General features: G+C 41.9%; 3 protein-coding genes across 5 annotated transcripts in view; 2 read left to right on the top strand and 1 right to left on the bottom strand.

Moving 5' to 3' along the window:
* The first annotated feature begins 207 nt into the window (after positions 1-207).
* Positions 208-5,086, top strand: cfap91 (cilia and flagella associated protein 91). Its single transcript, XM_029530799.1, has 17 exons — positions 208-295; positions 376-452; positions 939-1,096; positions 1,244-1,306; positions 1,469-1,525; positions 1,617-1,795; positions 1,909-2,086; positions 2,672-2,829; positions 2,934-3,101; positions 3,192-3,331; positions 3,411-3,524; positions 3,618-3,689; positions 3,837-3,983; positions 4,080-4,301; positions 4,423-4,571; positions 4,658-4,752; positions 4,905-5,086. Exons 1-17 carry the CDS (start codon positions 208-210, stop codon positions 5,084-5,086), a joined length of 2,247 nt encoding a protein of 748 aa, XP_029386659.1.
* A 1,158-nt stretch (positions 5,087-6,244) lies between these two features.
* Positions 6,245-9,460, top strand: nr1i2 (nuclear receptor subfamily 1, group I, member 2). Its single transcript, XM_029530797.1, is given in 11 exon segments — positions 6,245-6,370; positions 6,619-6,680; positions 6,874-7,010; positions 7,013-7,081; positions 7,217-7,300; positions 7,303-7,414; positions 7,500-7,586; positions 8,795-8,798; positions 8,867-8,942; positions 9,121-9,225; positions 9,303-9,460. Coding segments are annotated over 11 exon segments (1,020 nt in total).
* A 1,783-nt stretch (positions 9,461-11,243) lies between these two features.
* Positions 11,244-23,387, bottom strand: part of gsk3ba (glycogen synthase kinase 3 beta, genome duplicate a) — a 28,173-nt gene continuing 16,029 nt past the window's right edge. The window contains exons 3-11 of one of the 3 annotated variants that reach the window (XM_029529907.1): positions 23,015-23,098; positions 17,716-17,826; positions 16,124-16,254; positions 15,386-15,492; positions 15,059-15,156; positions 14,832-14,939; positions 13,797-13,983; positions 13,387-13,485; positions 11,244-13,138 (exon numbers count right to left, since the gene is read on the bottom strand). In XM_029529907.1, coding sequence (XP_029385767.1) covers positions 13,068-13,138; positions 13,387-13,485; positions 13,797-13,983; positions 14,832-14,939; positions 15,059-15,156; positions 15,386-15,492; positions 16,124-16,254; positions 17,716-17,826; positions 23,015-23,098 — 996 coding nt within the window. In that variant the 3' untranslated portion in view covers positions 11,244-13,067. The remainder of the gene's footprint in view (positions 13,139-13,386; positions 13,486-13,796; positions 13,984-14,831; positions 14,940-15,058; positions 15,157-15,385; positions 15,493-16,123; positions 16,255-17,715; positions 17,827-23,014; positions 23,099-23,387) is intronic. The other 2 variants (XM_029529908.1, XM_029529909.1) reach the window with 2 other exon arrangements.

Here is a 23,387-nt window from a genome sequence, read left to right as displayed (position 1 = left end):
GCTGGTTGTTTTGTCTTTAACTTTTCAAGGGATTTTATAAAGAATTTCTTGAGCTTGAAATCGACTCATTTCATTTTAGTTGAGCTTTTCCGCGTCAAAAGGCCCCTCCCACTTTCATACTCAAAGTTTACCGTTACCATGGTTACACTGCCTCAGAGATTCACGAGGGGACAAAAGACGGTTCGGTTCGTCTTTTGTGATCCGAAAATGAGCGCATCCGCAACTCACACCATCACCGAGAAAAATCATGGCGACAGGGCTGTCAGGCGGCAGCGGGCTTATGACTACCTGTACGGTGAGTGAGCGTACCTTCGGCCTGGCTAGCTGTGAAAAGCGTGTCAGCAGGTGCACTGATCGGCTAACCTGTCGCTGCAGATCCGGTGTACACCGTCTCATCGGAGGCCGACCACGCCAGGTCCAGCCTCAAGGCCTACGCCAACAAAGACCGACTGGTGAGTTGTGTTTCCGCTGACAACTATACAAACTGAAGTAGTGCTGAGTTGGATCCAGCATGGTGCCGTGATGGCTGTCAGTGACAACTGGCATTTTTCGCTCAGTAACACAACATTTGGTGGAATAGTAATGCTAATGCTACAAAGAGTTCCTCAGAATGCAAACAAAATTAGATTATTTTAAAAAGTGAGGAATATCGTATTTAAGTTACATTTGTTTATTTCATACTATTTTTTGCATCTTAAACAGTGAACATAACCAAATCAAAATTTAGCCCTTTTTTTTCACCCCATCTAAGTACACTACCAGTCAAAAGTTTGCACACACTTTGTCATTCAAATGAACAGGAATGTGTGTCCAAACTTTTGACTGGTAGTGTACATTTGTTCCCTTAAGTATTCTTTAGTTGAGTAAAAAAAAAAAAAAAAGAAATAGGCTTACAATAAAATGCTGTTGCTGACAGAAATCATGCTTCTCTTCATCAGAGGAGGGTGCCAGAGTTTGGGTCCATGTTCAGTAGCCTGCCTCACTACCCGCGGTACACTGTTCATCTGGACCAGACAGACCCAGTGCCTGCATCTGTTGATCGTGGGTGGCGAGGCCATGCAGAGCAGCGCAGAGAGGCACTGCAGCAGCTGGCTGGGTAACATCAACGCATTTTAGAGAAAAAAAAGGAACTTTCGTTTTTAATTTTTATGTCAGTTAATTTTGTTACTCATTACAAAGAAAAGAAGTCTAATTAGGACAGTTCTTCATTTGTGGATATAATTCTTAATAATTTTCTTGACAGAGTTTTTACCCGAAGGGAAGAGTGTTGTGTGACTGGAGCTGATCGCTGGAAATACTTTAAACGGTTTGAGTCTACAATCTGAAGCTGTGAACATGGCAGAATAAAATCATGCGGTTACTCTACTTCATGCTGGGGCAGTTTACAAAACACAAGCACCATATTGCTCACACTTGTTGTAAAAGCCCACATAGTTTTTGATAGAGTGTCCCACTCTGTTTCCTATAGCCCTCTGATTCCATTCGCACAGCACATTCCCCCAGATGTGATTTATGCGCTTACAAAGTAAGTTCAGCATCCTCCATAAATGAATCAGATATGTCTTCTGTGTCCTTTTAACTGGGTGAGAGTATACCTTGCCATTTTGTCACCTCAGAGAGGACTTTGCAATGACCAGTGGGCAGAATGCTGAACAACAGCCCACCCACCGCACCGTTGGGATCCAGACCGACTACAGGGAAAGTGAAACACAGACTGATCCATATAGCCCTGAGTATGTGATACAACCAGGGACAACTCCATCAGAGCTCCTGAAGCTGGCAGCTTTGACTTGGGGTACAAAAGCAGCTGTTCATATTTCCACCAGTTATACACTATACCATACAATTACCTCTCTTATTTGTGCTCTCACCTAAACATCTAAACTCTCTGATGGTAATTCCTCTCAGGACATGGTCTGCCTGCAGGCCTGCCAGAAGTGGAAATGATTGTGCGAGCACGTGCCAAACAAGCTTGGGAGGCCAGTCTTCCTCCACTGAGTGACCTCAGCCAGCTTGACAAGAGGAGGCGCATGATGGAGGAGATGGAAGCCAAAGAGTGGGCTTTCAGAGAAGGAGAAATCCAGAAGTGAGTGGTATAGAGGTTCTACCTCAAACTTATCTGACAAAAATTGTGAAGTAAACTGCTACCAACCATAAATGCTTTTGGTTTAGTGTCGTACATGTTTAACCTGCCTGTTTGCTCATCATTTGGGCAAAAACTTAAACTATCTGCTCTCACAAGTCTAATAAAGCAAACAGACAGTGGCTCTGTTTTCTGATACTACCATGGAGGACACTAAAGTTGGAATTGTTGAAAATGTACACATCCCTTTTAAAAAAACCCAAAGTAAATTACCAGCAGATATTGCAGTTATCCTCAGCTGTAATGAACCTTTAGCATCTTACTTATTTCAAGTGTTTCTTTACTGTTTCAATGTTGCAAGTCCCATCAGTATCATTTACTTTACACTCAGTGTGATTCTTGTGTTCACAGTTTGTTTTCACTGCCCCCTCTTGGTAAAATAATTTTTTACAAGAAATTTAACAGAATACATGCTGGCACACAGCTTTGAATTGGTTTAGATCTAGCTCCAGCCCCTCGATGGCCCTGCTTTCTCTACCATTAAAAACCTGCCTTCTGCAATATTTTGTTCTGGTGGGTGGTGGTCAGGTTGCAAGAGACACGTCTTGCTGTGCTGAAGGACCTGCTGAAGCAGAGGGATGAGGCCCAGAAAGAAGTCACAAATGAGAGACTCAACCAAATATATTCTAAACTCCAAAAAGACAAGGAGATCAAGCAGCAAAAGCTCCAAAATGACTATTTAAGATGTAAGACAACCACTGACTTTGCACTATGATATGCAATATAATTTTTATTCCCACTCATCATTTATTTATTTATTTATTTATTTTAATTTTTACTATGACTGCAGCAGTGAGAAAACTAGAAGCTAAGAAAAGAAACGAGGAGAGGAAACTGGAACGACTTGGCCTTAACTCCAGAGATTCTCGAAAATATGCTCCTCAGAGCCACAGAGAAACATTCAGCAGGAGATCCTATCACAATGACTTAAAAATCAACTACCTAGACACATATGAAGGTCAGAAATGCTTTTTAAAAAGAATTCTACATGTCATTTCTACAGTAGCACCTCAGACATTTCCTTTATTGTTTTCTCTGTCACTCACAGGTTTGCAAGAGCTGGAGGCAGGGCTCTCTGCTTCAGTTCTTAAGCCATGGAGGAAAACACCCAAACCCAAGGTCAATGTTATCAAGGAAAGGCGAATTTCTCCTGCGAGTAGAGCAGTTGAGCTCATGAAGAAGTACAAGGTAAAGCTGGAAGACATACTTTGATTAAGCATACCACTTAGATCTATCTACATGTTAATTAAAAACTGTGGCTCCTCAGGCCCTGAGGGAGGAGGAGAGCCAGACTGTACCAAAGAAGCCCCTGCGCTACCTGGTCAAAAAGGAGAAGCCTGAACCTCAACCTCTCACTCCCAGGGTGGAGGGGCCACCAGAGGTCAGCTAATGTCTGTGAATGTAATCAACACCAACATTGTTCATCCTACACATAAAAAAATCCTATTCAAAAGTAATTTATTTCTCTCATTAGGGGGATGAGGAGCTAGAGCTTGCAGTGATTCACTTGCAGAAACTACTGAGAGGAAGAAGTATCCAATGCGAGGTCTGAACACATCTGCAGGCTCAAGCGTGTGTGTGTGTGTGTTTGTGTGTATCTGTGTTTCCGTGAATGTTGTTACAATACTTTTGGAAATGGTGGTGTTAGGAGATGTTTTAAGTTGCGTATTGAATTCTGTCTTCCATTATGAAGATGTTTAAAGGCAAGGAGAACCATTTAGAGCTCATCCAAGAACTGAGGACTGTCCACGCCCTGCAGAAGGAGGAGGAGGACCTACAGAAAGCTGACAAAGAGCATACAATCACCTTGAAAAAACAGAGAGACAAACACAGGCACATGGTGAAAGACAGAGACACATTTACACACAAGTTTTTTTTTTTTAAAATACTAATCTCTTTTGGAGTATCATTTTTCCTTCTCTTTCTCCCCTCCCAGGCCTCTCAAGAGGAGGCCTCTCTGGCAAGGATGGTAGGTACAGAGCTTGACCACGTGTTTGACACCTTGTCAAAGGAGCTGATTCGTCTACAGGAAGAGCGCAGGATCCATGCCTTTGCAATGATGGCAGAGAGAGACCGTCGCCTTCGAGAAGCTGAGGAGAGTGGAAGGAGGCAGGTTGAGGAGCGCAGGCGCAGAGAAGAAGATGAGATCTTTAGACAAGTGTGTGCATTTTCTTTTGTGTATGCAAAAGTATTTGTTATTAGAGTAATATTTGTCTGCAGGATGTGCGCATAATTTAATCTTGAATATGCATGTGCATGTCCTCAACACTTTGTCACAGGTGGTGCAGGTACATCAGGCGACTGTGGATTTGTATTTAGAGGACATCATCTTGGATGCCATGGAGAAGACAGCTGGCCAGGAGGCCAGAGAGGAGATCCACAGGAGAGCAAAGGAGATCAACGACATCGCTTACGCCATGGAAGAAAGGTTATACACCTTTATATCTGCTGATGCCTTGTATCCAGAAATTCAAACCCATCATGACAAACAAATATCATTTGTATGTGTGTAAGCAGCCGGAACGATCTTCAGTCAGAGGAGATTGTGTCGGAGTTGGTGTACAGCTTCCTTATCCCAGAAGTGGAGAAGATACGTGTAAGGCAAAGAGGTCTGTGTCCACCTTACCAAAGTTTTTTAATGCTGGGAAAAAGATGATGCATAAAAATGTAAAATCATCTATTAGAGATGATACACCAAGCAGCGATTAGAAATGAACGAACTGAAAAGGCAGAATATGTTGATTTGATTTCTCTCTCCCAGTGCACAAAAGGCAGCGTCGACACTTGCAAGCAGCTCACAGTATCATTCATGGGACTGCAGAGAATTCTGGGATGCTTCCTAGTACACAGTCAACCTGTCCCTCTGAAAAAGCTTCCAACCATGTCCTCAAGGAGATGATCAGCCAAAATCAGCCAGAGCAGCACCACCATCAAACTGAGTGAAGGAAGGAAGAAAGAAAGGACTAAATATATGAAAGAAGAAGTGTGGTTTTGTTGTTCATTCATATTATTCAGTAGCTGTTAATGTGTGAAGTGTAAAGTTGAATGTGTAAAGTCAATGTGTCACTATCGTTAGTGTGGCTCTGAGGTTAGTTACAGCCGATTTGGTTACCGGTTAGCTTAGCGATTTAGTGACACAGAGGAAAATCTGTTACTTACAAGAAGTTCTTCATTGCTCACCTCTCTGACAATCTTCAAATAAATCCTGCTTTCATGAACTCCATTGATCAATTTTTAAAAGTTGTTCTCAGAGAGTACATTCATAAAAAATGATGTTATGAGGCCATCTGCTCCACCTACGCCATCGCCTGGGGTTTGTCGAGGTCAGGGGAGGTCACTGAAACATCAGGTTATAATCTGATGGGTGGTGCTGGACGTCTAACCACGCCCTTGTGCACACTGCAGAGGCGCATGCACGCATCAGCCAGCCCCTGTCACAAGAAGCCAAACAGCAGGAAGGACTCGAGCCAGGCTCGTTTTTGAGTGTTTAGTGAATCCATAAATCCGCCCGGATTGTCAGATGTGATCATGGTTTGATGTAAACTCGACCTTTAACCAGTTGAAGGAGGAAGGCTGGAATGACAGGTGTTAAAGTTAGCCTTTTTTTTTTTTTTTTTTTCTAAAAAAAGTGATCTATATTGAGAAGTCAGGAGGCACAGATAAGATTTACAAGCTGCTTTTGAATTGATGTCTTTCAAACAGTTACTGAAGGTTCATGCACACACTTTTTTGGTCTTAGCATTCCACAGTTACATTTTTTAAAGCTTTCTTTTTTTTAGGGTGTAAAACTTCAAATTCTTCGAATGATTCTTTAAAATGCTTTTTGCCATCATGCCACTGTATCATAGTATATATAAAATCCTAAAACTCCAACTGGAAAGCATGAGACAACTTCATGATGAAGTGTTAGTGCAGTGCTGCTGAGCACCAGAGAAAAATGCCATGTTCAGTACAGCAGTTTCCAGCAGCTGTTATTTAGGACTTACTGATGGAATTTGAAAGGCTTCCTCACTGTGACCATGTAGCCCCAGGGAGTGGATAAGAATGAAAGTTTATTTAAAATTAAATTAATTAAATTTCTATTGCATTCTTTAGGTGGGAATGAGCGAGAGGGCCGCTGCAGCAGAAATGACCTGTGAGGAACTGAGCAGACAAAATGAAGAAGAGGAAGAGGAGACACTGGACGGACAGCCCACAGCCTGTGGTGTGTGTGGTGACCAGGCCAAAGTTGTCACTCCCACAGTCTAAGGACATTCATGCTTAAGCTCATTGGTGACTGTAAACTTGCCTGCAGGCATGAGAGCATGTGAGCGTGATGTTTCTGTCTATCTTTATACATGGGCCCTCAGATAGGATCACTTATGTGCCTAATTATATATCCAACACTTTTAGCTCAGTTTTGGTCATCACCAACACCTCATCTGTTCCTGAACAAATGCAATATAACAAAAAACAAAAAATGAAAAACAACAACAACAACGCGGTCATGTCAAGTCTGTCGCCGCCGTAAATGCCAGGCCATAGGCATGCACAAAGACTAGCATCCAGGCACAACTAACCATCTCTTGTTGTTTTAAGACAAATATAAATTAGTAATTTTATATCCTACTTAACTGTGTGGCATTGTGATGAGCTCATCATTTGATTGTTTAGGCCTACTAATCTAGACATAGTACAAAAAAATAATAAATTTATCAGTTGTTATACGTAAAAACAGAAATCTCTGTTTTTCTGTCCCTGTCTGAGCAGGAAGTTCTGAAGAGGAGGATCTGAATCGAGACGAAGAAGACCCTTGATGCCTCAGTGCAGCTTTCATCCCAGCAGAAAGAAATTCAAGAGCTGCTCTGTGGACACCAGCGCACTTTGACTGATTTTCCAGTTTTAGTGGCTTTAGGATGCGTGACTGCCTACAAGCAGTGTTCATCAGCGCATCACATTGTCTGAACTTGCATTACTGACTATTTAGTTTTGATTTTTTGATAGCCAATGGACAGAGTCATCCTCCTTGTGGTTGAGTACAACCAGACCCCCTGACTGACTGCCCCACAAGCATCTGCGCTAATTCTCCCACAGGCCCCAGAACGTCCTCATGTGCCAACCTTCTCTGTTCCTCCTCCTCCTCCATCAGTTTATCTGGCGCCCTTGAAAAGCAAAAGAACAAAGGAGCAGTTTAAAAAGCATAGTTTTTACTGCTCTTCCACATGTGACAGACCTGACCACTTACATGATCCATGACATCATTAGTTTCTCCAAAAGTCTAGAGGACTTCAGGTAAACGTGCTTCTCGATGAATATTCAGATATGGCTCAAAAGGTAATGACGACTAATGTCTTATCTGTTTCTTGTTTGATTACAGGTCTCTCACCTTGGGGGACCAAATTGCTCCATTAACAGGAGCCACCTTTGAAATTATGCAGATCTGCATCAAGATGATGTTTAATGAGCATTATAGATGACGCTGTACGAGGTGAGACACACAAACACGTCTTTATATTCAGAGAAATAGGTTTTTGCTCATTTCTCCTGCACTGTGTGAAAATGCACAAGTGAGCAAACACACAGTTAAAAAATACACTTCCAGAAACTACATTGAAGTCTTTAGAAATTGAGATTTTGATAATACTAATCTCTGACAACTGCATTTAGACAAATAATAATTGTGGCATTTCCTGAAGTTTGGGCAAATTGCACCGTGCAACAGTTATTATAATCAAGTTTAATTATTAAAAAACACATTCAGTAATTGTTGCCTGAGGTAGATACAAAATAATATTTGGTCACTTTCCCACTGTTGTTATTTCCATGTGATCAGATGTTGACTAAAGAAGCAGCAACACATAAAACCACCATGCTCATGTACATCCTGTGTGGAATCCAGGCTGTAGATGACAGTGTGTGAGTCACACAAACAGAAGGAGCCTCAGACACATGTAGCACTTCTGACTAACAGACTCATCTGACAAAAAAAAACAAAAAACTAACAATGCAATGAACTTGTTAAAAAAAAAAAAAATACTTTTGAAGGGGGCACTTTGGTTTCACACCTGGAACGTTCACCAGAATGTTGTCAGCTCCTTTGAGATGAACAGGAAACAAATGAAGATGAATTGCCTGCTACTTTCTGCATTACTGCTGATCCTCCAAAAAGTCGACAGGATACTTTGGATTAACTTAACAGTTTAATAGTCCAGTCTAGGTCAGTGTGTAAACTGTGTGGAACTTCATGTAACAGTAGGAATGATGTTCATTTTTTATTCTAATTTTAAATTACTGATGGTATAGGAAGCATCTTTGGCAGTTTAACTGACATGATATAAGTTTTTTTTTTCATCTTTATTTTAAATGAAATATTTATGATCACAGTGATGTGACCATAATGTGTTTTGAAGCCCAGTGTTACAGCTACACTTAGTTTAATGCTTTGATACATGACTTCTGTCAACCACATTTATTCTCTTATTGTGTACACACCTTCCTTAAATATCTTGAAATTCACTATTAAAATTAACAAGGCTGCAGGCTATTAATATGAATAGACAACATACATAGTTGTGAAAAAGGGCTGTAAGGAAGAGAGTTTTAAAAACCTATAATAGAGATTTAGCACAACATATATTTATATTACAATTAATTAATTAATTATTTTTTCAGTACTGTGAGTCATTGAAGCATTTTCACATTTCCTGTTTCACAGTAAAAGCTTTGCTCTCCTGTGTTTTGTAGCGGGACTTGAGTCGCTTACTGGAGCCTCTGTTTAAATCCCACCACACACTACACAGCATGTCCCTGTTTTCTCCAGGTAACACTATGAGTCCATTCCGGTCCTTTTTAATAAATATTTAATAACCTCTGTAAATATTTAAACCTCAGACACAGTTTGCATTCATATCCAGCCAGGCATAAAAATGTATTTTCAAATGTCTTCAGGTTCACGTTCTTTGGATAAGTAGAGATTTGTTCAGCAAATCTTGTGTTAGATTGTCCAGGTGCTCAGCAACACAGTTTGATTGACAAGCTTCATGAAAATTTGGCACTGACGCTAAAAACCTGGATTGGTCGTTGGAGAACAGGCCCAGAAAAACTGTGAGTGATTCTCTTCTGTTCTTTCAGGCTGAAACCTTAAAAATGCAGCTCAGCCATTGTTTCCTCTGTTACTGCGGCCTGCTGTTCCCCAAAGTGATGGCCTGTCTTACAGAGATGAGAACGATGACTGAGGAGTTCAGGAAGCAGGCTCTGGAGATCCAGGACATCCAGCCTAATGACATCTCCCCTCTCATACTGGAGGTGGTCAGTAAAAACCGCTGCAATGATTTCTAATACAGACATATTTATGGTCACCTCAAGCACTCTGGGCCACCTCTGTGTTTTTCAGAAAATCGGAAAGAGCTGCGTTGTTACTTCGTGTCTTTAGTTTTCAATTTTCAATGCTTATTTAAAAAAAAAAACAAAAAAACTAAGTGCCACTTAGAGAGCAGTGTGTGGTGGTGCTCTCGGGGTCATGAAGCACAGGAAAACAGTGCCCCCCTGTGGTTGTACTTCCACAAAGGATAACCTGGAACTAAATTAAACCCTGCAGAACAGGCGTAACTTTTAGCCAAATGAAATGTAACTTCAAATAAAAGCACTTAATACTCAGTAGCCTTTAAAAAACGTAATTCCTTTAAACTGCTACAAGAGCAAACAATGCCAGATCTTATGTAGTAGGTTTAGCATTTGATTGTTACATCTACTGTGCTCAGAGTGGCTTCGACAGAAGATTTGCTTTACGAAATTAATTTAAAAAGACAATTTTTACAGAGACACACACTCACTAAAAATGATGTAACAGACAAATCGGTTTTATCATTTCCAGGCTATCCTACTCTTTATTTAATGCAAATTACAGTACCAGGGAACTATTCCTCAGAGCACGCAGAGGGAGTATTTACAGAGGCGCACATTTAGCATACTTTCACAGAACAAAAGAAAAAAAAAAAAAAAAAAAAAAAAAAACAAATGAAATAAAAATTTCAGTCACAAATGGAGGCATTCAAGTAGTAGTACTGTTATACTGGATGTTTGTAGTATTTTCTATGGTTTTTTTTTCTTTTACCCCAGCTGAACCAAGTTAGCATATTTTTCTAGCATATATACCAGTCGAATATACTGGTATGTATTCACACTCATCTTCTTTTTTGATAACCTTTGTTTGTTTTTATTGAACTGGAGTCAGGGGCAGGGAGAAGTGGTCAGACTTTCTGGTGAAGGGTAGCAACACGTTCATGAATGCAAAATTACAGCAAGCAGAAGACAGGAGAAAGGCTACATGACTCAACCCCTTTAGGTGCTACTGAATCCCCCCCCACAAAAAATGTAGACAGGGAGAAGAAACAAGCAAGAGGACAGAGAAACAACAAAATATCCAGAGAGAGAAGAGAGCCAGAAGACATTATTGCCTCTGAGGATGGCTCATCGCAACTACATCATAGTTTGGTTTTGCTAACAGAACCAACACTGAGTAATACATAAACTGTACTGTATTTTATATATACAGTATATGAGGCCTTTCTTTTTAAACTCACCCATCCACCCCCATCATGCCCTGACTGTGGTTTACATGTTTGTGTGTGCAATTGTGTGTCCAAGATAAAACATCTATTAAAATAAACATGTCTACTCTTATCATCAATCAGTAAAGGAACATATCCTCACAATGTCTGTATATTACATAAACTGTGCAATGAAAAAGGGTAAGAGGGAAGGGGGAGCGGAAGAGCGTGTGTGTTCATGTTTGTGTGTTTGTGCATGTGTGAGTGTGTTGCAGGATAGCAGGACATTCAACAGCACCAAAAGGAGAGTCATGATATCAGGCAGGGTGGGGGTTGATGGGCGAGGCGTGGGGTGGGTGAGGGACGGGCGGGTTGGGGGAGGGAGGAGGGCGAAGGTGTATGAAAGCAAAGGCACTCCAAACTATAGTTACACTATACATGACTAGTTCTTGTTACAATAATACAGCTGTCATCTACTGTACTGTACAGGTAAGATTGAACATATGGCTGGATAAAGCTGATCATCCTCGTCTACAATATCCATAAACAACATCAGTTTTGCCCTGATTCTGTTTTTTTTTTTTGTAGCTTTTTTTTTTTTTTTATTATTATTATTTCTTTCCTACCCTTTGTCATCTTTGTTTTTGCTCATAAACAGTACATGGGTCTGCATATATACATACCTTGAACACAACATGGAAAAAATAATCAACATAACAACATAAAAAACAACATACAAGTCATACAAGTCAGAATTTTGGTGAGGAGCATTTATACTGTATATACAAATTCAGCTTTTTTTCTTTTCTTTTCATTTCTTTAAAATGTAGTGAGTATTCTCTGTAAATAAGACGCTTCGACAGACTGTACCAAGTGGCTCTATGTGCGGCAGGTGGAGGAGAAAGAACGCTAGGCTAACACTTCAGTCAGTGGTCACAACACGCGGAAGTCAGAGGTGAGCCGGGGACCACCGCAGAGACTTCAAAGAGAAGAGGAAAGAAAGGTGTTCAGAAACATCTTGAATTCTTCACAGAGACAGAGAGAGAGTGGAAAATGTTTGTCTAGACGCTGCACTGTCACAGAAACACTGTTACAGACAGAGTCGGTACGAAGACGTGGAGTAGAGCTGTGCCCTAAATCCATCTACAGCCTTAATACAGACAACACAGAAGAACAGGGGAGTGACTGCTGGAATCTAATCACACTCCAGCAACAAACAAAAAGAGAAAAAACAAAAAAAACAAAAACACCATATCTAAATCTATTGTCTTTAAACAGCAGCAAATATTGCCACTGCTCTGCCAGATATGAGCTCACCATAAATGATTTCTGAACCATTGTAGTTAATATACATATATCTATATATACTTTTTATACATAAGGAAAAGTAATATATAAACTGTGTATGTATGCATGTTTGTTTTGTATTGTATGTATATATTATACAAGCACACAGGACCGAATACATGTCACATCCATCGCACATGGCAATCCAAAAATATCCGACCTGGAGTACAAAACAAAAATTAAAAACAAGGTCATAAAACAGCTTGCTAACCATTTAAAAACAACTCCAGGCAAAAAAAAAAAAAGAAAGAAACAAACAAACAAACAAACAAAAAAAACTGTCCAAACATTATCCTGGCAAGTGGACTGCAGCTTTTCCACATACATCAGGACTGTCATGCATCCGTGTGTGTGTGTGTGTGTGTATGCGTGTCTGTCTGTGCACGTGTGTTCCTTGTGTGTGTCTGTGTGTATACGTGTGCGTGAGCCTCATGCCTTGTCTGCTGAAGTGGAGGTGAAAAGTGAGAGCGCTGCAACCACCAGGTGATCCTAACCATACTCAGGCCATGCACTACAGGAGAAACCGAGGGGGGGGGGGCAACAGGGGTCAGAGGTCATTAGATGAGGATGCATAAAAATGGAACGATGCAGGGGGGGACAACAGGAGTCAGGGACAGGGCTGAGGGGAACAGCTTAGGACTTTTTCTACAGATTGTCCTCTTACAAACATTAGCAGGCTAGCATTGTGTATACATGTACAGTGTACTTTTATCAATAGTACAGTCGACAACACTGTTGGCCCTGCACATTGCTTCCCCGCTGAAAGAGCACGGAGAGACGTCTTTGATGGAGGATGGAGTAGAGTTCAAACAGCTGGAGGAGGGGCCGGGCAGGGACAAAAGAGGCAGATAAGGGATGCTTGGTTTGTGGCCATGGTCACGTAGAGCTGTTGTCTAGCTGTTGAACCCGGACTGCGTCAGCATCACTCCGCTGCCATCAGGGAGGGGAGCAGGGCAGAGCAGAGCTGAGCAGAGCTCACCCCCTGGCCGGGGCAATGGAGAGGCCATGGGCTGGGGCTGAGACCGGGGCAGGGCGGGGAGTATATGGGCTCAGGAGGTGGAGTTTGAGGCCGAGGCAGAGGCGGTGGTGGTGCTAGGACCTCGCTCTGTGCTGCTACCATCTGTGGACGGGAAGAAGAGATGATGTTAGGAGACACCATGAGAGCATGAAGTATATCTGTTATTACTTAATCTACAGCAGCCTCACAGCCGACTGGGAACATAAAGCCCTGCTGAGCTGCATAGGAGCATTTGATATTAGGGTACATCGGCATTCAGCATAGTTCGCAATCCGCTTAACGCAGGGTTTTGAAACTCCTAATAGCCAGAGCCATGCGGAGGCTGGAGAAGGAGAAGGTGCTGGCCTAACCTGTGGTGGCAGAGGCGTTGGTTGGGGTAGAGGCAGCAGCCTGGCTACGCGCATGGGCGGGAATCAGTATGGAGGCCAAAGAGGGGTTACTGGATAACTCTGAAAGAGACAGAATGAGATATATTGCTGTAATTCTTTTAAATGGCTACCTGTAACTTATGGGTACCAGACACATAGTGGCCTGTAACAAGTAGGATAGAGGTGAATGCACCGCTTCACAGGAGAAGGCTGACGCATACTGAATGTTAGTGTACATTTTATAATGAAAGTAACACATTGACCACATGAAGAACATCACTAAATGTACATGTTGGTTGAGGGTTTCCTTGAGCCCGGCTTTGCCTAGAACTGTGAGTCCTTTAAATGGTATTCCTTCCTGTGCGTACATGTTCATGGTGGTGTGTGCGTACCCTGGGTAGTGAAATTAAAGAGGGAGGGCTTCTCCCTGCCGTTGGGCAGTTTGACGTTGGGGTCACGCAGCTCGTCGAAGAAGGAGTGTGCACAGGCCTCTAGAGGGGTGAGGCGGGCTGTGGGCGTGTACTCTAGCAGGCGAGAGCACAAGGCGATGGCCTCTGGAGGCGTACGCGGCCTGAACACCTGAACACCCGTGAGACACAAAGTGAGATGGCGTTAATGGAGGCTAATTGACAGCATTGTGATATTTCATTGTTGTTCAAACAGGCACACGCATACATGCACGCACAAACACAGGCTGAACATGTTTGAACTAAACCTTTTATGAAGGAGTGTGAAGGAATCTATGAAGGTATTTGGCTGTTGCAGGAGTGAACAGCAGTAAAATGAACACTGCTGCAAAGAGCGACAACAGCAGGTGGTTGAAGGAATCTTATCCAATAGAAGAGCTCTGGGTGGGGCTTCTGAGGGGAGGTCAGTAATTGAGAACATACCTTTCACCATCAGTTTTATGCACCACATGAATTCAAACATGCACCAGAGCATGAAGTGGAGACCTAATGTAGCAGCTGATCAACATGGGTTCACCTGTCATGATCAGATTGACGGAACCAGACTCTCTTCCATCAAGCTGCTGTTTATGAGTGAAAATTGAATAAATAAACATTTCTAAAAGCAACATTCAGCTTGACAGATGATTTTTTTCAGTTGATACAACTGCACCTAAAAGGTTTCCAAAAAGTATTGGGGCTATAGCATTTTTGGCAAAGGACTGCAAATCATTGAGAAGATGAAAATGTAAATCTTTCCATATAGGAGTTAAGATAAAAACTCTCTTTACATTAGTCTTTTCCAATAAAGTTGGATACAGACTCTAGGCAAGTGTGGGGCCGTTGAGCCCAAATGCAGCTCTGTTGGATGGAGGTGATGTGTTGGGATGGCTGTGGAGTGAGAAGCGTGCAATGTTGATTTATCAAGCATGGAAATGTGCGGCGACTGTGGATCTTAGAGAAATAAAAGGGCTCCTGTACCTGTTGACTCACCTTAGTCCAAGGATGTGCCTTGATCTGGGGGAATTTGAACTCGGTGTAGTTGGGGTTCATCTCACGGATCTGCTCCCGGGTTGGGGTGCCGAGGACCTGCACAGATACCACAGATGGTGACAGAACATTATGTCTCCACCTTCAAATTTCTCTACACTTAGAAAGAAATAAAAAAAAGAAGAACCCCTCATGTTGTGCACGACCCCAGTCGTCACCTTGATAATTTCAACCAACTGATCCACTCCACTGTCACCCGGGAAGATTGGTTGCCCTAGCAACAGTTCTGCCAGTACACAGCCAGCTGACCACACATCTGAAAGAAAAGCCAATGTCACCACAGGAAAAAGAGGAAGATACAAGCAAAAGAGGCAAAGACAGGATCAGGATCCCCTGGTCTCATCTTGCTAATGCAGACAGAGGTGAGCATCATGTGACAGGATTGTATTTAGTGTGTCACATGCTGGAGTAACATGCTATAAAAACATTTACATTAGGAACTTCAGCTTGGCAAGTGTTGACTGTGGCAGCTGCAGTGAGCCTACCTATGCTGGAGGTGTAGTCAGTGGCACCAAATATGAGCTCAGGGGCTCGATAGTAGCGGGAGCAGATGTAGGATACATTTGGCTCTCCGCGGACCAGCTGCTTAGCACTGCACAGAGAATCAAAGCACATCATCATTATTATCCTTGTCATGATCATGACTATCACCATACTCTGGTAAAAAAAGGAAATAGGAAAGAGCACAAAAAGCTTTGTAGTTAGGGTTCACAGTTAAATACTGTGAAAGTGTTGAATCCGAAATACAATGAATACCAGTAATAGTCAATTGAAAATAATTATCTCAGGAGCTCAGCACAGAAATAATATTTAAAAAGTCTACATATACTTCATCTTAGCCATGAGACTCAGTAAAGCAAGAGTTTTTGGGAAATACATTACCTTTACTATTCTCATGTCTATGTGCTAAATTTGAGGCAGTTTGTTCAGCTTAGTGTAAAGACTTTCTGACCAAAGGCTAAGAAATCTGCCCACCAGCACCTCCGAAGTTCAATAATTACAAAAGTGCAGCATTGCAGGGACTTTGTGTCAAACTATCTCTTGGCCGAGCGTTTTATTGTTGTTTCAGATTTACTACTCATACGTGAGTGGGGTTCATTTTCTTACTCAATGAAGGGAAGCCAAATAAGTGTATTTTCCTGACTGTCACACTGTTGCTTTGAATGCGAGGAGAAACCAGGCCACAGTTCATTAAACTTGACAACACGTGTACTGCGTCTCACCTGCCAAAGTCACAGAGTTTGAGCACAGCTGTCTCCGGATCCAGCAGCAGGTTCTGTGGTTTGATGTCCCGATGGCAGATCCCAAATGAGTGTATGTAGGCCAGGCTCCTGAACAGCTGGTACATGTACAACTGAGCAAAGGTACACAACATGCACATAGATTATGATCACAGTTTTCATTACAGGGTTTAAGTCTGGAAACAATCACTCAAGAATTAATTACAGCACATAATGTTTATGTTCTGCAGATCGAGGCGCTTGCTGCTTCTTGTTAGAACTAAATAAAACTTGTTTCTGCGACTACACAGTCTGATTCTTCCCTCAGAGTCAGTCAGAAGGTCTAGACAAAATTATCCTTGTTTTATACATGAATGCACTGAGGTCAGTAAATTCTTGCAAAATGACAAAAATGACTTCTTTGTGTTTATCTGGTGAACAAATGTGTGCTAGTTCTTCTTATCCAACGTCCTCTGTGCTACCAATCTATATAGGTCTGTAGTTGTAACGGAAATCATGAGCACATTAGCATTAGCTATGTGGGAATAACAAACTGTGTTTTTGTTGTTGTTTTTTTTGTTTTTTTTTTTTTTTACATTATGACTTAGGAAGTGCTTCAGAAAAAAAGCGTAACATGAAATAAATTCTTTTGTCTTCACAACTGAATCGCACATTTGTTTCACATCAGTAACAGCTGGAGAAACTCAATAAAAATCACAACAGATTTGCGTGCAGCACATACACACACAGCAGCCATTACGTCACTTTGCCTTTTTGCATTTTTCCATTAATCTTTCTTCTTTTGTTTCATTTTACAAAATTAAATAAACTGAGTTAAGTAAAAAGAAAACAGGTGCCAGAAGAAGCCAATACAGCCTTATATAATCAGCCACAGTGTTTGTGAGTGGATTTACCTTGTGAAATAAAGTACACTGCATTAAAATCGAATTATGTGGGGGGGGGGGGAGAATCACATTTAGTGAAATATTAGGCTCCAGGATATATATTTCTATGTCTATATCTATCTGTATTCTGTCGACTACACTGTCTGACATAGTTTATGTCTCCTAAGAGGTAACCTCACAAGAGCTGTCCAGTGTGTGATTGCACAAAGAATGCATTAATAACTGCACCCAATATGACAACTAGATGTTTTAAATATATCCTACACCTTCACATTTTGTAAGACTCCAGAGAAATCTATTATTGGGCCTCTCAAACAATGGATTACTACCATACTGAAACTGAATATTGTGAACTAGTGAAGGTCTGCCACATATTTTATACCAACACACTTTTCTTTAATACACACTGAATATACTTGTATATGTGTTTTGACAAAAATCACTAACTTTCTAAGTTTCTAAATAATCTTACTAAGTCGTAATAATTTTATCTTATGTACACAAACAATGGAACTTTTCTTTTATTGTCAGCTAAAAGTTGTGTGGGCACTTTAATCAGACAGTACTGACGCTCATAATAAGACTGAATACAAACTGTGTGGGAGTTTGGTTAAACGTCATCTCCCCCTGGTCTTGTTAATAAAATCATGTCCACTGCGTCTCAATATAGAGTCAGCATTACACATATACCTTGACATAAACCATGGGCAGGGTCTGTTTGGCTCGGCTGTAGTGTCTGGCCACTCTGTAGACGGTCTCAGGAACGTAGTCCAGGACCAGATTTAGATACACTTCATCTTTCTGTTGAAAAGAAGCAGAAACACAAAAACAGACGTAACACATGAACAAACACAAATCAGAAAAATAGTGTACAATATTAGAATTTTAGCAAAGTCAAATCAATCAAAACACCTTTAACACTCAACAATAAAAATAAGTCAAATCGGAATCATATTAATAAGTATGCACATGTCAGCTAACTGTTAAGTCACTTTATTATTTTGGAAAATGTTTTCTCCTCCTCCCCCCTCCTCTCTGCCTCTGGTCTACAAATTCTCTTTTTAGCTGTCAAGTATTTTCCTCTGATGAAAGAGGCGCTTTTCAAGCAGATCATTTCAGTCTGTCACTGTGGGATTTACCCCTGTTGCGTTCTTTTCCACCATCCGACTGGGGATCCATTGTACAAGACTCTTCCCCACAAGGTCAGGAAACATGCAAGCGTGCGTCATAATGGCCTGTGTTCCAACAGCGGCAGTAGACAATGATATCATTTCCTCACTTCCTGGTTGGATGAGGCCGGCGTGGTGGGGCGGGGTCAAGCACACTCTACTCTGGAGCACACTGACCCTGAAAGGATGCTGTATGTGAGGCTTCTCCACCCAAATATCGTAGAACTTCCTCTTTCCTTTGATTATGAGGGTACTGAGTCATTGGGTGTTTCTTTGAACAAACCATTGTTGAAGCAATGCGAGTCACGACCGCAAATTACAGTCATAGCTCGCATTGTTACACAATAAAAATATTTGGGAATATCTTTAGATACAAGGCACCTTAACGTATTTTCTCAAACACTCACACATTTGTGCATTCACAGCTCGCCTGCTGTTTGCTGATAGGCTGTTTGAAGGAAGAACAGCAGCGCTTAAGGGTTGGGTGAAGGGCCAAACACTTGAACAGGCCCAGTCTATGCTCACTTCAGTTTTTATCCATTTTCAATCACCAGTCCCTCTGTACCCGCCCCCCCCACCCCATCCCCTACTTTGTCTGTGACCTTCTATGTTGAAATCACTGATGGTTCTCTATTCAGTATTTATAGCAGCAGGAAGATGTATGCGAGACTGACCCAAAATAAACTATCACTCCAGTGTTGGTCATAATGAATGAATATGTCAGTTAGTGTAATGGTGTGGGTCATTCATGCCTTTTTACAAGCTCTGGGACAAAAATAGCACTTAATAACACAAAGCAATGAGTTTGGCTACACAGGAAATACATGTTCTTCGAATAGAGTCACTGATTGCTTTGTAATTTTCTGGTGATTTGTTGACAATAAGAAAAATATACATAAAAACACCATTTGTGTTGCAATGGAACTGACGAAATGGCATTTGCTGCTCTCACTGCCAACACAGATGATCCATGTATTGTAAAAGCCCACCTGCAAGAACTTTATTGGAGCTTTAAAAAAAAAACTAAACAACAACAACAACAAAAAAAACCAACATCTCATGGGCACATGTTCTGTCTGGGTGCAATCCCATGTTAAACTGCACTTTTCTACATACCACACATCAAGTACATCTGGTATAACCAGCTGAAGTGGTGACTGTTGCCCAAAGGAAAGTTTTGCCCCATTACACATAGTTATAGCAGCCCCGCACTGTTAAGTTTAGAGTTATTCTGGCTTTCAGGAAACATATATGGAACATAATGAGTTTAATAGACACTAAATCTTGTAAGAGCTGGATTGAACAAGTGGCCATTGAACACCTTGTACTGTATATAATTGTGTAATTGTCCAGTGTTGTTGACCAATGTCTGACCAACAAACACACACCTGTGAGACATATAGCCCCAGGATAAAGATTCAGGCTTGTAAATTAAATTAATTAAGTAATTCTCTGCTGTTCCTCTCCCTTTGCTTTCAATTTGGTCTGCAATGAGTTTGTGTGTGTACCCTTTTTGCCTCCTTTCCTCCACCTGTTAGTGGTGTTAACAATCGGCCCAATATGCAGCTGGGGGGGTAGGATTAGGGTAAACAGGGCCAGCTCCCTGCAGGTCTGCAGAGCATGATGAGAGAGCTGGACCTGAGAAGAGCTCAGAGACAGATTGTGTGATGGACTTCTGTCAGCTCAATGCAGTGCTTTGTAGAGACTATTTTCTCCCGCGCACCCTCAGACAACTAGACACATATGAAAAAGAGGCAGGAGGTCTCAAAGATACATAAGACAGCAGATCCTGGCAACAAAAAACAGCATTTTCCAAACAGTATCCAAGCAATTAACGCCTTTACCACCAACCCCCCCACAATACTTCTTCACTGTGTCTCTCTTTCTGTAGTCATGTGTGTGTGTGTGTGTCAGTGTGTGCAGCCATTTCTCCTTCACCAGCTGCACTCCCATTGATGATGTTAGTGACGGCTCCAGAGCCTGCTACGCCTTCTGCTAGCGCCACCAAAGCTATATTTAGCCTAGCAACAGTGATGACTCACTTCCTGCCTCACTAAAAAGCCACTTCCTTGGCTTGTTCCCAGATGGTTAGCCAGCCGGGGCTCTGATTGGCTCCTTGCTCACTCCTGGCTAAATAATTCAGCCTCTAATTTAGTGGGACAATCACTTGCACATGAACAACTGGCTCAGCTATCTATTAACAACAATCACCATACTATGTTGTGTAAAACAAGTGGATTGATGGCGTCTGTGCAGTGTGTAATAGAGTCTCAATATCAGCACGTCTCTGCACATCCTGGTCATGTGATCCTTGTTGAGGATATGTTGAAAATCACACAAGTTTCTACTTGATATGGAGCATGTAAATCCATATGATGACAGCACTTGGTACCACTGAATCTGTGAAATCAAGGAGGGACAGAAGTAGGGGGGTGTACAGCTATTTTGACACACACTAATGAAGACCACCTCAACATCAGACCATGCATCTACGTCTAAGTTTATAAATATGATCACAGGCCACAGCTAGTTACATGTCAGGCTTTTAAATATACCCTCACTTGTCTCTCACTGTTTCTTGGAAAATCAAGCGGCAGCCTGAAGCAATGCTGTTCGACCACACCCCATCCATTAACATCAGCATGTGTGTGCATGTGCACAGGGTTCAAGACCAAGTGCCTTTACACTGGTCAGAGAGCCTGCTAAAATCAGGGCTACAATCTGCCTTCAGATTCTGCTTCAACATTTTGATTAAAAAATATGGCCCATGAAAGCAGAAGATGATTGAATATACACAGATTGTGAGACAGGAATTCAAGCTCCAAAAATGACTGACCCTTATCATTTCAGTTTTATTTTCAGCAATAGCATTATTGCAAATTGATAATAATTCTCATATATAATTAGAACATGACCACCAAGCAATCACCAGAAAGGCATATTCCTAAATAAAGTTGGATCTAATCAATCAGTGTGGTATGTTAGGGCCAGACTGCACAGGAGGGAAAACGGAAAGATGACTAAGTCCAACATGTTTCCCAGTTTATCCTTTTATGCCTCCATTGGTTGTCCATCCATCCATTATCTATACAGCTTATCCATTGTGAGGGAGCTGGAGCAACACCAGTTGACACACAGCAAAAGTGGGGTACACTGTAGACAGGTTGCCATTCTATCAGGGCTGACATAAAGAGACAAACCAGTCACACTAAAGTCTATGGACAATGTAGAGCCCTAAAATGAGCTAAAGGAAGGAAGGAAGCTGGAGACCCCAAGGAAACCAGCACAGGCACAGGAAGAACATACAAACTCCATACAGAAAGGCCCCAGGCCCGGGTGCCAACATAAAACCTTCCTGCTGTGAGGCAACAGGTCTAACCACTGTATGGACTGCATTTAATGATTATGAAACAAACGCCATGACACTTAAAAAACTTGAACGTAGAATGACTAGTACATTAAACATGTTGTTTGATATAACATTTGTACACTCATGAATCAGAGAATCCAGCTGAAAGCAGTTGTGCATGCATTTGTGCCCACAGATGTGATTTGGAGAAAGTAAAAGGCAGCTGACTTTCTTACATGCAACAATGCAACGGCATGTTTTGAAGAGGTAAAAGTCAAAATGCTATTTGCTGACCTGCCTACGCTGTTTGGACCAGTGGCCTTCTGTTTGAACAATATTATACAAGTGGTTAAAGGGTAAAAGCAAAAGCACACTGTGTGTGTCAAGCACACCACATGCCAGAAGTTATATAAGACTACCAGTGCACATGCAGATAGCTACAGTTGCGGTAGTCCTGGCCTGTCTCAGAGCTTAGCACATCAGCACACAGCACCCATACACACCTGACCTGACCTCTTAGTCACCCTGTCCTTCGTTTATTACACAGCTGTCATGTATCTATCAACCTGTCTGCAACCTTCTGACCAATTAACCAACCTCTCTCTCCAGGTGACATTACCTTTTGTGTACTTCTCTAACTCCCCCACACTTCACATTTCCTCTCTCTGAGCTCTACAGGTGGTAAATCCCCATACCAACAACATGGTGCCAGTCTCCATAAATAGCCTGCAGTCATACGGTGAGGGGAAAAGGAGGGAGAAGAAATTGATACATGAAAGGGGACACAGAAGGGGGGATTCAAAGGGTGTAAAGGTGGAATTAACTGGGAATATACACGAAAGTTGTGGATTATCACAATGACAGGATCTTGTGCCTCTACAGGCAAATTGGGAGGTAGTGGGGTCATTCACAGTGCCGCCTGTGTGTCAGAGTACCAAGAATGAACTGGGCATGGCATGATGCAAATGGGGTGGAGTTTCAGGCATGGATGGGAGGGCTCGAGCGAGTCTATAATTAACTGACACCCACTAGTCTGGAAAATAAATTCCCCCTACCCACCTCTCCTCAGACCCGTCCCTCACTGTCACCTCTCCCCTATAATCCCCTACAGCCTTCCTTGGCCTCAGTAGGTGTGCAACAGGGAAGCATTCCTGACTGCCGTGTCATGGCTATAGTCCCAGCTGCATGTGTGCCTGTTTGTCAGCGAGCTGAGTGACACCCAGCCTTGTAGACTCTAGGGGACCTCCGAGACAGACAGAAAGACAAAATGAGGGACTTCCCTGTCACAAACCGACCAAATGACCAGGAGGGCCCACAAACATGTTGGGAGGTGGCACAGCTGACCAGCTCACATTGTGAAACAGTAAATGTAATATACTAAATAAAGCTGAAAATTTCATGCACAACAAAGGGCAAATGGAAAAAATTCTAATATTTCCTCATGTTTGTTAAATCAAGATGAACAACTGACCTTGTCTCCACTGGAGTAGAAGAAATAGCGAAGGCGGACTATGTTGCAGTGGTCCAACTTTCTCATGATTTGCAGCTCACGGTTCTGAACAAACAAACACATGAAAGGACAAATTGTGTTCAAGCTTCAGGCATTTAAACTGCTGCATCTAATTACAAATCACACACTTGATATTAATTTGCAAACATTCATCTTGTTGCTGTGAGAAGCTCAAGTTCATTGCATATCATGACTGGATGTGCCAGTCAAAAAAGAATGTTAATGCAATTATATGTAGAGAAATGAACATTTAATCACTCATGGACTGCTGGATCTCATGGGACAAAACATGATGGCACAAGCATATACTGGTGACATGTCTGTTCCCATTGAC

Source organism: Echeneis naucrates, chromosome 21, assembly GCF_900963305.1.
Source record: "Echeneis naucrates chromosome 21, fEcheNa1.1, whole genome shotgun sequence".
Lineage (NCBI taxonomy): Eukaryota > Metazoa > Chordata > Actinopteri > Carangiformes > Echeneidae > Echeneis > Echeneis naucrates.
This window is presented reverse-complemented; position numbering and strand designations above follow the sequence as displayed.